Source organism: Acinonyx jubatus, chromosome A1 (assembly GCF_027475565.1).
Source record: "Acinonyx jubatus isolate Ajub_Pintada_27869175 chromosome A1, VMU_Ajub_asm_v1.0, whole genome shotgun sequence".
NCBI lineage: Eukaryota > Metazoa > Chordata > Mammalia > Carnivora > Felidae > Acinonyx > Acinonyx jubatus.
Window position 1 is genome coordinate 114247338 of NC_069380.1, and position 12828 is coordinate 114260165.

The window sequence follows — 12828 nt, forward strand, 5'->3', positions numbered from 1 at the left end:
GTGATTGCTCTTGGGAAGAAGAGCTGTGAGGAGTGAGGGAAGCAGGGTTGGGCAAAGGAGAAAATTGAGGGAAGAGGTTCACATCCTCCTGCCACCCCCACCAACCAGTCATCAACCAGCTATGAGCCCCTGGCAGCCAACACTCTTAACAGCTGCAAAAAAAGTGCCCTGATCTTGAAATGGGACCGGGATGGTATTACTCCACATTGTCTGCTGCAGTTGCCGAGTATTTTTACTTCCCAAGTATCTCCACATTTACTCTTCCAATTTACCTACCAAGTAGCTACCAAGGGCCAGGTAGGGATCGTTCTTCCCTTAATACACAGGGAAATCTAAGTTCGGAGAATGTAGAAGACTTGATCAGACTCCCCTAAGACTTGTCTCTGGTTTTCACCCAGAATGATCTCTACTCAAAAGATTGTGTTCATTTTTTCTTACATCTAGACTGTGTAATATGAGGAGCAGAAAAGATAGTGAAGGCCAAATAGTCCAGCCACCTTGTTTTAAAAGTAAGAAAACAGGCTGGGAAATGGGGAGTGATTGTGCCAAGTCAAGTTGCAAGTGTGTTTGCACAGCCCAGCCTGGATTTCCTGCACTCAAGAGCCAGTTTTTATGCCCTCCAATGTGTTGGGCCCGGTGTGCCAAACAGGAACTATAGATGTGAGTAGATTTCAAGCCTTGTCCTAGAAGATTTTAGAGTCCAATAGATTTTTCAGTCCACTTGAATCGTTGCAATGAAACAGAGTGAAACGTTTTCTTCTAGGCTTTCTCTCTCATATCAGTTTGCAGAGTCTAAATCCAGAAGAAAATAGCATATTGTTGCTTCTCTTTGTTTTGTGAATTGCCAGCTAGCAGATATTTAGAAAGTTAACCACTCAGAGGCACCTGGGTGACTCAGTCAGGTAAGCGCGTAAGTGTCCAGCTCTTGATAACTGCTCAGGTTGTGATCTCACAATCGAGCCCCACACTGGGCTCTGTGCTGAACAGAGCCTGCTTGGGCTTCTCTTTCTCCCACTTTCTCTTTGCCTCCCCTGTGCATGCACATGCTCTCTCTCTTTCTCTCAAAATAAATAAATAAGCTTGAAAAGAAAGTTAACCACTCTGTTCAGACATACACAGATGAGTCTTCCATTGAATTTCCCTAACCAAGACACATTTCCAAACCAGGACATGGTAGAGGTTACTAAGGAAATAGGTAACTGCTTCCTCTTCCTCCTTCCCTTTAAAAGACTTTACAGTGTTTGTTACCCTTTATTTTATTTCTAGGACACAAAGATAATAGGGTAAAGTGGATGCATTTTGGCTTATGAAGTCACAGACCTATCCTAGTTGCAAACCTCACCCATGTTATTCCCACAGCTTAGGACCGATGTAAGACATGTCTACCCTGGGGCAGGCAGAGGACATTTGCCCTCATATTATTCAGCTCTCACTACTGGAGTTTCCTAGTCAGAATGCACTGTGCCTCTCATGTTCTCGCCCTCCAGGTTCAAAACTTCTTTCCTGGTAATGATTGGTCACTGCTTACAGCTCCCTTTCTCTCCCCTGTATTGAAGTGATTAGTTAGTCACCTCATTCCTACTTAATAATCCAGGTGAACTGTGGGGGACAGCTGGTTGGCTCAGTGGATAGAGTACATGACTCTTAATCTCAGGGTCATGAGTTTGAGCCCCACGTTGAGTGTGGGGTCTACTTAAAATAAAAATAAAAATAATAGTAATAATAATAATCCAGATAAATGGAGGTGGACCTTAGAAAATGTTCTGTCCACCGCCCAGGTTTCTCAAAGAGCTCCTTACAGGGGCAGAAACTTGGATACATGCCTTGCCTAGGAAAAGAGGCCCCAAAGCTGCTAGAACCCTGTTAACAAACACACATGAGAGCATAGACCTTCAAAGAAATTAGACTGCAGGCCAGAAAATAACTTTAATTCAAAGTAGCAAGGACCACTCCTCTTCGTCATTTTCCTTGCTCTTGCTATACAGACTCCTCCTTCCTGTGACTGCGAGCAGGTGGGAGGAGCAGGCTATGTTTCTAGAATGGCTGCCCATATGGGAGTCTCTCCTATTGGTAGCTTGCTCCTAGATCTGGAGGAATGCTAGTATCCTTTAGATCTTGAAGTGTGAAATAATAAAATAATTTATGTGTGATTCATTGCCTCTAACAATCCCATCGCCTTCCTCTTTACGGTCACAGGGCAGCTGCGTCATCTTTGGACCCATGAGGACCCAATGTTGCTTCTATAGAACCTGCAAAATAAATAGAGTATGAAAAAGGGGGACCTTGTCGGGAGTGGCAGCCTAGGGAAGAAGAGAGAGGAGCCTGGGTCTTTGAAAGTATCTCCTTTCTGGCTAAGGAACTAGAGCCTGAGGGTAAGAGAAGGAGGAGAAGGGAGGAAGGAACCAGGAAAAATGTACCTTCTCTGCTGTGGGGCATCCTTTGCTGTTATTCATGTTGATATTCTTCATGGAGATCAGGGTGATGCTGTCTTTCTCCCCATTGGCTGTAGAGCAGCTAGGGGTAAGAAAGAACATGGGTTGTAAGTGGAGGAGCAGGAGGGCAATGTGGTGGTCAAAGAACTGTGGGGTCAAGCATTGGAACTTTGAACATTGTTTCTATAAACCTCTATTTTGGTGGTGGAACATAATGAAATGAGAGTGTGCTTTGAAGCCCAAAACACCTGTATATAAATCTTAGTTTTGGGGGTGCCTGTGTGGCTCAGTCAGTTAAGCATCTGGCTTTTGATTTCAGCTCATGTCATGATCTCACACTTTGTGAGTTCAAGCCCCACATCGGGCTCCTCGCTGACAGCACGGAGCCTGCCTGGGATTGTCTCCCTCTCTCTCTGCCCCTCCCCTGCTCTGCTCTCTCTTTCTCTCTTTCTTTCTCTCTCTCAAAATAAATAAATAAACTTAAGCAAAATCTTAGTTTTACTACTTGCAACTTGTATGATCTTGACCAAGTTACAAATTCTTCAAGTCTCAACGTTTTTAAACATACAAAACACAGTATATCCTCTTTGAAGAATCGCTGTAAGGATTTGAGATAATATTATAAAATATCTACCAGAGTGCCTGGCCCATAGAAGGTGTTCAGTAAGTGGCTCCTTAAATAAAGTGTTTTCTAGTTTATTTATTTATTTTTAAATGTTTATTTACTTTTGAGAGAGAGAGAGAAAGCACAAGCAGGGGAGGGGCAGAAAGAGAGAGAGAGAGAGAGGGAGGAAGACACATAATCTAAAGTAGGCTCCAGGCTCTGAGCTGTCAGCAGAGAGCCCAACTCAGGGCCCAAACCCATGAATCGTGAGATTATGATGTGAGCCGAAGTTGCATGCTTAACCGACTGAGCCACTCAGGCACCCCCTAAGTGCTTTCTTATTTGAATAGGTTTATTAGAATCTGAATTCCTATACTTTTCCCGTGGGGGTTATAGAGACAGAGCCCTGGGGCTGAAGAGTTCCAGTTCATTTCCTGTCACCCGATTGTTTTATTTTAGGGTTGCCCCTGTCCTGCCCGCCCCTAGCCCTGGCCTCAGTGCAAGCTGTCAAGATTCCATGCGTGCTTATGCGTGTGTGTAAGAAGAAGTCAGGAAGTATCAGTTCTCTCTCAGAATGGGGGACTGAGAGGTCAAATGAATGATTCCTCCCTTCCACCTCTGACAGTCTTACCTTTCAGATAACCCTGAACTCCCAGGTTTCTGGGGATCTGTAAAAAATCCAAAGGCACAGATTGGGAGTCACATGCTGCAACCCAGAAGACCAGCCTATCCTTCAAAGCCCACCCAAGTGGATTACCCTCCCATTTCATTAGCGATGCCTATGTGCCATTCTTTTCCTCTACTACAGGCTCAGTGTCCATCCCAAAATGTAGCTCTGGGTCCCTCAGCTGAGGGGAAAGTGGGGCCCTGAGTGGCAGGGCATGTACCTTCAGACTCCTTGTTCTTCCGACACTTAAACCTTAGACTGACCACACTCACTAGGATGATCACCACAACCACCAGGATGACAATGAAGCTGATAACACCTGAACAGGGAAAAGGACAGGGTAAAGGAGAGTCAGAGGAGGGGTCAGAAGGGGGTGATAGGAGTACAAATCCCCTTCCCGGCTAAGTGCTGTGTAGGTAGGCTCTGAGAGAAAAGTGAATTCCCCTTCTCTGCCTAACGAATGAGCTCTCAGCCAGCTGATCCTGGCCAGAGTGAGCCCCACAGCCTGGCCTCAGCCTCTCATAAGAACATGGAACTCAACAGAGCCCCAAAGAGCTTCCTGGAGGGAGGGCCAGGGGAGGCTCTTTCCCACCAGGGCCTTCCTCATCAGCCAAACCCTCCTAGAACAAATAGGTGAGATTTAAATTTGTGTTTCTAGATCCAGAGTCCAAGTCAGTACAGGAACTGCCACTCTCTGCACCTTCTCCCCACTCTTACCAAACGCGGCCACAGTGAGCACCGTCTCTGATGTGGGGGTGGGTAAGATGGTCGAGTCATCTCTTGTCCTCAGGCTCATGGTGGTTGATGTGGGAATAACATCTTGAGAAGTGTCTAAAATGGAGTGGGGATGGGTGTATCAGTGAAGGGACTGGCATAGCCTACCAGAGAGAGAGTTAGCTCCCCTCCCACTTCCCCAGGTAAAGAATTGCAGAAACAGGTCATGCCCTCCCAAAAAGACTTCCTCCTTGCTACTCAGACTAGTTCTCAGGAGGATGGAGGTCAGAACTGGGTGATGTGGGTTCGGGTGAATTGCACTGCTGGTTGCTCATGTTACTAGTTCCAGGGGACTCTAGGCTTCCCCTGTTATTCTTTTCCCACCATCCCCTCAGGGCCCATTTATGTTCCAGAGACAGAAAGCCAAAATGGGCAAGGTAGAGCCATCTGTTTTTTGCCAAGGGTTGAAGTGAGAGGAAAAAACACACTAGATATTTATCCCTATGCACTAACGTAACAAATCGGGCAAAGGGCACAAGTTTCTGGCCCTCTTCAAAGGTAGTATGATCACCCATATCTTCCCCCTTGTCAGCTCCTTTTTTTTAAAGATTTTATTTTATTTTTATTTTTAAAGTTTTATTTATTTTTGAGAGAGAGAGAGAGAGAGAGAGAGAGAGAGAACATGCACATGAGTGGGGGAGGGGCAGAGAGAGAGAGGTGGACAGAGGATCCAAAGGCGGCTCTGCGCTAACAGCAGTGAGCCCAATGCAGGGCTCAAACTCACAAACCATGAGATCATGACCTGAGCTGAAGTTGGACTCCCAACTGACTGAGCCACCCAGGCACCTCTAAAAGATTTTATTTTTAAATAATCTCTGTACCCAATGTGGGGTTTAAACTCATAACCCTGACGTCAAGAGTCTGAAGCTCCACCAGTGGAGCCAGCCAGGCGCCCCCCGTCTTCCACTCATTGTACTGCAGGTCTGATAGCTATTCCATTTCCTTATCCACACCCTCACTGCCAGATAAGTTTGTGAGTGTAAAATAATCCCAGAGCCAAGGGTTAGGATGACAGAAAGGGTCAGAATGCTCTTCACTGAGAGCGTGGACAGGACATACTGCTACTGCTTGGGACACCTGGGTCCGTGCCATGACACAGCAGGGCCAGGACGGAGGCGTCCACTCTCTCCCAGCTCTTCCTCCACACTGCGGTGTGAACCCAGAAGCATGTAGCCCTTGTCCAATCTCTTCTGCCTCCCTTTCCATCATTTTGAGTTCTACCCATCTCTTTCCCCTCCATGGCTTTATCAGTCCTGAGTCCAGGCTCCTTTTATCTTCATTGTGATCAGGTCCAAGGCTCTGTCTCTACTTCCCACCAAACCTCTCTTATTCCCAAACCAGGCTGCCACTGATGTGGATCCTGGCCCAGAGACGCCTCCTCGAGGGGCAGAACCTGGGCCTCCTGAAGAGGGGGAGAAGGACCCCAACCAGTCATGACCCAGTGCTTTTCACCCCCGGCCCCAAGTACTCACCAAGTCTTGATGTGTACTTCTGTGGCTGAGACTGAGTCAGGCCCAACAGGGACTGGGAGTGACCATCCACGGTGCTCGTGCTCTGTGTCCTGGGTTTACTGGCTGCATCGAGGACCTGTGAGGGCTTCTCCAGAGCTGCCGTAGATAAGGAAGCATTTGTGGACCTGCTCAGGGCCTTGGCCAGCTTGTACACAGAGGGCCCTCTTTAGTTCAAAATTCTCATTTTCTTTACTGCTTTCAATTCCAGAAGGAGCCATCCTCTCTTCTACCTTGGCCTTTACCTGTACAGTTCCCACTGCCTGGAATATACCTTAGCACTGTCTACCTCACAATCTTCCTCTGGTTAACTCCCTCTTGGGCCTCAGCTTCTGAGGACACTGTAGCATGTCTTTCCTGGCTCCCAAGGAAAGGTTGGGAAAGGCTCCCAACCTGGCTCCCAAGGAAAGGCTTCCAAGGTTGATATTTGTCCGGGTTCTTGCAGCAACTTTTTTTTTTTTTTTAATGTTTTATTTATTTTTGAAGGAGAGAGAGAGAGACAGAGTGTGAGTGGGGGAGGGACAGAGAGAGAGGGACACACAGAATCTGAAGCAGGCTCTGGGCTCTGAGCTGTCAGCACAGAGCCTGATGAAGGGCTGGAACTCATGAACTGTGAGACTATGACCTGAGCTGAAGTCGGACTGTTAACCGACTGAGCCATTCAGGTGCCCTTCTTGCAGCACCTTCTCCTTCTGCTCATCACAGCCCTTCCTACCCTGCTTTGTGGTTGTCAACATGAGATCCTGTTTACTTGTCTGCTCCTCTACTAGTCTGATCCCTCACTGGGCCCTCCCTGGAGGGCATCTGGATCTGAGCGGCAGAGTACCTGAGGTCTCAGTGCTGGCCAGAGGGCTTGGGCTGCTGGGCTCTGAGGAAGGGCTGTCTCCTGAAAGGACAGAGCAGTGGGAGGTGGAGGGGGGCAGGTTTGGTGACACCACACTCCCTCATCTATTTAAGAACCCTTGAGTTCCAAGCAGGTCTGAAGGGCTGGGCAGGGGGTTAGGCAGGGGGCAAGGACTGGCCCCTCGGCAGCCACACTTACTCACCTGTGTTGGAAGAAAGTGGCTCTGTGGTCAGACTTTGACTGCTGAAGGCTCCTGAAATAAATCATCTGAGGCTGAGGGTCGCTGCCTCCTATTGCTCTGTCTCCCTCTCTTCTTCCCTGTAACTGGAGTTTTCTAGTCTTTCTCCTTGCCGCACCCCTGACCCCCATCCATTCATTTCCCTCCTCTTTCAAGGCACATGTGACTAGGCCATGCTCAAATACATCCAGAGATGAACTCAGCCTTGGATGTCCCGAGAGCCCTGGCCCCAGCTCTAATCACCTGAGATCTGTGCTCTCTCGCCCTTCCTAAGCTGCCAGGCCTAAATGCCAGAGCAGGCCCTGTGTGTTTGGTCTTACCCTGAAGGCTAGATGTCTGTATTGTCATGGGTTGGGAATGGTGGCCTGCAAGAGAAAGCAAAAAACACTTTGACTAGCTTGGTGAGTCTCTTGCCCAGTGCAGAGCCCACAGAAGAACCCAGGCTTTCCAAGCCTCCCATGCTGGAAGGCAGACACACTTGGCAGAGGGCTGAAGAATGTGGCTCTGGCTCACAGTGCTGGTTTCCTCTAACCACGACTCAATAGCACCATCACCACCACCTTGTGGTTCAGTGTCCCAGAGTCCTTTCCATCTCTTTAATCCCGTGTGGGTTTTATACCAACCTGACATGAGGTCAGGTGAAGGTTATTTCAAACTAGTGATTTGTCCAAGGACAGAGGGCCAGTGGCCTGCTACATCTAGAAAAGGACCTAGGACTCCAGGTCTGTAGGCTGACGTTCCTGCTACGCTACCACTTAGCCATACATTTTCCCCGTGCATACTGTCATCTTGGTCCTGCTCCAAGGGAAGGGGATGGAAAGATGGGGTGAATAAAATGAGGCTAGGGGCTGGGGTAGGTCCTCCAGCTGGAGGTAGGGGTCCACACAGCAAGTAAGTTCTGAGTATAGATAGGAGCCAGGGAAGCTCTGAACAAGCAGCCAATTTTACCCTCACAGGCAGAGGCTACTTCAGAAATGGCCATTGTTGCCCAAACCCAGGAAGAAGCTAGTTACTAGGAGGCCCCAGTCGGAAGCCATCATTGGCTTTTTTTTTTTTTTTAATGTACATGTGTATGTCTGTGGGCCTCCGTGTAGATGTGTATGTGTGCTTGTGTGCCCATATGTGCATCCCCTTTGTGTGTGGGACCTGAGAGGTCAAGTTGTGTTTGCTCATTTTCCACAGTGAAATCATTCTTGAAACCTGTGAACAATGTGAAAGGAAAACAACGTGGGGAAGTGGAGCCGCCCAGCTGGGTTCCCGTCCCTCTGCTCCTGCTGGGACTGTAGCCTCTGGCCTGGCCCTCGGGCTCCCAGGCCCCTCATCCACAGGGAAGCTCCATGCCTGGGCCTGGGTGAACAGATGCAGCTGGGGGCCAGGGCCCGCACAGCTTGTGGTGGCTTGCTGAACTGTTTATTTTCCTTAGCCACTGCCTCCCTCCATGGGGCTATCACTCGGACAGTGTGGAATTAATCGTTTCCAAGCCCAAGCTTGCCCAAACCCTGACTGTATTTTTCCAGGGCACCAGTCTCTGGTAGCCCCACCTGCTCACTGGGTGGGGTGTCAGAGGGGTATTAAAACTCATAGGTGTCTGAGGCTAGAGAGAACTCTTCCCAGCTGAAAATGACCCTGGAAGAACCCTTTCAAGTCACATCTTAAAAACACCTATCAGTTACTGATCAAGCATATCTAAGGTACCATCTAAGTCCTATAAAGTTATAACATTAGCTTTTAGTGGGTGGACACTGTGCAGTGCCTTCCCGCATATCTGGAAGCAAAACTAGCATCTTGGAAGGAGTTCCAAAGTCACAAGCTCCAAGTTCCAGTAGCCTGTGTTCTCTGTCTTCTGGCCCTGACCCCCTACCAGAACTTTCCATCACCAATAGATTCCTCTGTGTGAAGAGGAACTTCAGGCACATCTGTTTCTACAGGCCATGGTGCCTCTGACCACTGGGCAGAATAACCCCGGCCACATAAATTTCTTATTTTCCCGTATCCCCTCCCTAATCCCTACCTGCTTCACGACCTTCTAGCCTCTTCTTCCTCCCCCTCCACCATCCTCCTCCCCTGTTTTCCTCAGCAGCATAATGTAATAGTTGAAAATCACAGCTTTTGAGTCTGACAGGTTTGAGTTCAAGTCCTGACTCTACCACGTACTGTCTGACCAGGTTCTCAGTCTTCTCTTCTTTAACGTACAAATGAATTTCATACCTCAAAAGTGGTTGTTAGGACAAGAAAACTCAAATGCTAGACTTTTTAAATTTTTGCCCCATTCTTTCCAACCCTCCAAGTCTCTGTGGATCCAAGTCAGGTCACCTTGTGGGCCTGTATATCCTCAAAAGGATTCTTCAAGGGAGGCAGTAGGTATGCTGTGATCTTGGGATGAGAGATAAGGAAACTCAGGAGGCAAGTGTGGTTTATGTAGAGTTTACACAGGGCATTCTCAGCCCTGCCACCTGCCATTTGCCTGGGACAGTGTCCCCTCATGAATCTTGCCTTTTAATCTCCTCCTCTGCCATTTCTGCAGTTGCTACAATAAGCCTGGTGCCCCTGCCCCAGATCAAGCGTGGGACTCTGCCCACCCCCAGGAGACAGAGTACCAGAACTCAGTCCCCCCTCACCCCCCACCAAGAAAGGGCCATCCTCTCTCCCCATCCAAGCACTTTGCACTCTTTTCTGCTACTCTGAGGGCAGACTCCTAAGTCTTCAACAGAGGCCTCATGGAGAGTGAGGTGGGGGTGGGGAGGGATGACCAAAGGGAAGTTGCTGCCCTGTGAGTCAGAATCTCCTGGATTTCTCATGGTTCCCAGCAACTGCTCCTTAACTAGAACACCCCTTATGAGCTGCTTTACCATTCGTCAGCTAGCAGAATTGGGTCTCAGAGGTATTTCCATTCATCTCCTCTGGAGGGCATCTCATCCAGCCCCCTGACCGAGGATGTTGTATACATCCTCTTTGGCAAATAGTTCTTTGTATCTATCCTGCATCCCTCTTGCTGTGATTTGAGCTTAAAGTCAACATTTGGAATTCCCAGGTTGTTACTCCTCATGTAAAAGAAGAAAAAGGATCCCCTGTAAAGCCCAAGGTGTAGACAGTTTTGTGCTAGAATACTCTGGAAGGAGCTTTCCGGCCTCAGTCTCACATCAAGACAGTCAATTCCCACATTTCAGGAGGCCAGCCTCTATGGGGGCTCCAGTTCACCCTGGAAATTTTCCCACAAAAGGATTTAACCACATGTCTACTTTACCTTTGCCTGGTAATGACCCCCTCCCCCCCCCCCAATTCAACTCCTTCGTTCCCTTCATGAGAAGCGTCTGGAATTTCCCTTGGGCACAGGCCTGAATGGAGAGCATGTGAGGTATACATTGTGAAGAAGGGACAGTCACCCGGGACTGCCAACCGCTGGAGGGGAACTGCTGAAGCGGAGTGACAAATGCCTCTTACCTTGGAGTAGGAGGAAGCCAAGGATCACCCAGCACAGCTGCATTGCTCCAACGGTCCCCATGTCAGCTGGGTCTGTGGCGGGCAGGCAGCCGCTCCACGGTGGCTCTGTCCATAGTGGAAAAGAGAGAGGGAGTGCTGGGGCGGGGTGGGGGGTGGGGGCTGGCTCTCTAGCAGCTTCCTGTCAAAGAATAGAAGGAAACAGATTGGGACTGGCTCCAGGGGCCCTGATTAGCCTGCAGCCCAGACGGAGGATGTAAGGCTGAAGCGGCAGGCACTGTGCCTGGGGCTCTGTGGGCCAAGCTAGAGCCACTATGGTGTCCTCTAGGGCCTTTATACAAAGATCAGCGATGACAAAGTGGCTCTGTGACCCCTCTCTTTCCCTCTGAGGGGTCCATCAGGTCCCTCCACTTATCACCTAGAGGCTTTTGGATGTTTTCCTGGAGTCTAACTCCAATCCCTCCCCAGTCTGTTTCAGACCAGGTCCTCCTGGTCTCTCCCATGACTGAGCCCTAAAGCTGGGCCCACCAGCTGCCCAGGCTTTGTAGACTCTGAATATGTCACACTCTCCTTCCTCCTCAGGGCTCCCAATGCAGATGGGACTCCCAACATCTTTCAGGGAGGCCATACAAACATTATTATTATTATTTTTTATTATTTTTTTTAATAATCTCTACAACCCACGTGGGGCTTGAACATACAACCCTGCGATCAAGAGTCACATGCTCCACCGACTGAGCCAGGCAGGCGCTCCTATTGTTATTCTTTTTTTTTTTTTTTTTAAGTTTATTGATTTATTTTGAGAAAGAGAGCAGGGGAGAGGCAAAGAGAGAGAGAGAGAACCCCAAGCAGAGTCTGCACTGTCAGTGCAGAGCCCAACGCAGGGCTCAACCTCACAAACCGTGAAATCATGACCTGAGCTGAAATCAAGAGTCAGATGCTCAACTGCTCAACCAACTGAGCCTGAGCCAGGCAGGCAACCACCAACCCCACCCCCCCCCCCCCCCGCCATTTGTTACTCTTAATAGAAAAACAAGGGGACTACATTTCTTTTAAAAAGAAAATATTTTTTTAATGTTTTTTTATCTTAGAGAGAGAGAGAGAGCGAGCAAGAATGGGGGAGTGGCAGAGAGAAAAGGAGACAATCAATCCAAAGGCGGCTTCAGGCTCTGAGCTGTCAGCTCAGAGCCCAACACGGAGCTTGAACTCACGAACCACAAAATCATGACCTGTGCTGAAGTCAGACACTCAACCAAGTGAGCCACCCAGGCGCTCCAAGAGGACTACATTTCAAGCCTCCCCCGTCCTCAGCTCTCCCCTCACCTCCCCTCTCCTGGAATCAGGTGTTCCCTGTGTCCCAGCAGCACCCTGTCTTTAGCATCCATCCCGTGGCACTCTCTTGTGCAGATGCAGGCCAGCAGTGTCCCTAGGACCTGGCACAATGCCTGTGATATAGCAGGTCCTCAGAACATATTTACTGAACTAAACTCAAAAGATTTAAGAGCAGAGAAATGTTACACACAATCCTACTTCTTTAATAGAATTTTATCAGATTGTGGATTTCCTTCCACTCTATGCATTCCCGGTGGTGACAATATGCACATATATATGCAATCATATATTGCATTGATTGGTGTCCTTTTCTCCCTTCGTTTTAATTTTTTTAATGTTTATTTATTTTTGAGAGAGAGTGTGCATGTGTTTGTGTGTGTGTGTGCATGCACACATGAGTGGGGAAAGGGCAGAGAAACAGCAAGTCACAGAGACAGGCTCCAGGCTCTGAGTTGGCAGCACAGGCGCCTCAATTTTTTAATAAATATTTTATTTTATTTTATTTTATTTTTTATTTTTTAATGTTTATTTATTTTTTGAGAGAGAGAAAGAGAGTGCAAGCAGGGGAGGGTCAGAGAGAGAGGGAGACACGGGCTCCAGGCTCTGAGCTGTCAGCACAGAGCCCGATGCCAGTCTTGAACCCACCACCATGAGATCATGACCTGAGCCAAAGTTGGATGCCCACCTGACTGAGGCACCTAGGTACCCCTAAATATTTTATTTCGGGGAGACTGTTTGGCTCAGTCAGTAGAGCATGTGATTCTTGATGTCAGGGTCATAAGTTCAAGCCCCATGTTGGGCCTGGAGCTTACTTAAAAAATAATAAATAGAGGCGCCTTGGTGGCTCAGTCAGTTGAGTGTCCAACTGACTGGCTCAGTTGGTAGAGCATGTGAACTCTCGATCTCGAGGTTATAAGTTGAAGACCCATGTTCGATGTAGAGATTACTTAGAAATAAAATTTTTAAAAAATAATTTTTAAAGTTTATTTAT

General features: G+C 48.3%; 1 protein-coding gene and 1 long non-coding RNA gene across 5 annotated transcripts in view; one reads left to right on the forward strand and one right to left on the reverse strand.

The window, feature by feature from the left end:
• Positions 1-12828, forward strand: part of LOC128315353 (uncharacterized) — a 59591-nt gene that overhangs the window by 20734 nt on the left and 26029 nt on the right. The window lies entirely within an intron of this gene.
• On the reverse strand, positions 1888-10662 carry ECSCR (endothelial cell surface expressed chemotaxis and apoptosis regulator). 4 transcript variants are annotated; one of them, XM_015064090.3, is made up of 10 exons: positions 10509-10662; positions 7388-7432; positions 7032-7082; positions 6812-6871; positions 5950-6084; positions 4421-4534; positions 3924-4022; positions 3668-3704; positions 2418-2514; positions 1888-2249 (listed from the first exon to the last, which is right to left on the reverse strand). In XM_015064090.3, the coding sequence occupies exons 1-10, from the start codon at positions 10567-10569 to the stop codon at positions 2241-2243; spliced, it is 708 nt and encodes a 235-aa protein (XP_014919576.1). In that variant the 5' UTR covers positions 10570-10662; the 3' UTR covers positions 1888-2240. The 4 variants fall into 4 exon arrangements, with proteins under 4 accessions (XP_014919576.1, XP_014919586.1, XP_014919581.1 ...); XM_015064100.3 differs by lacking the exon at positions 6812-6871; XM_015064095.3 differs by lacking the exon at positions 7388-7432 and having other exon boundaries at positions 10509-10648.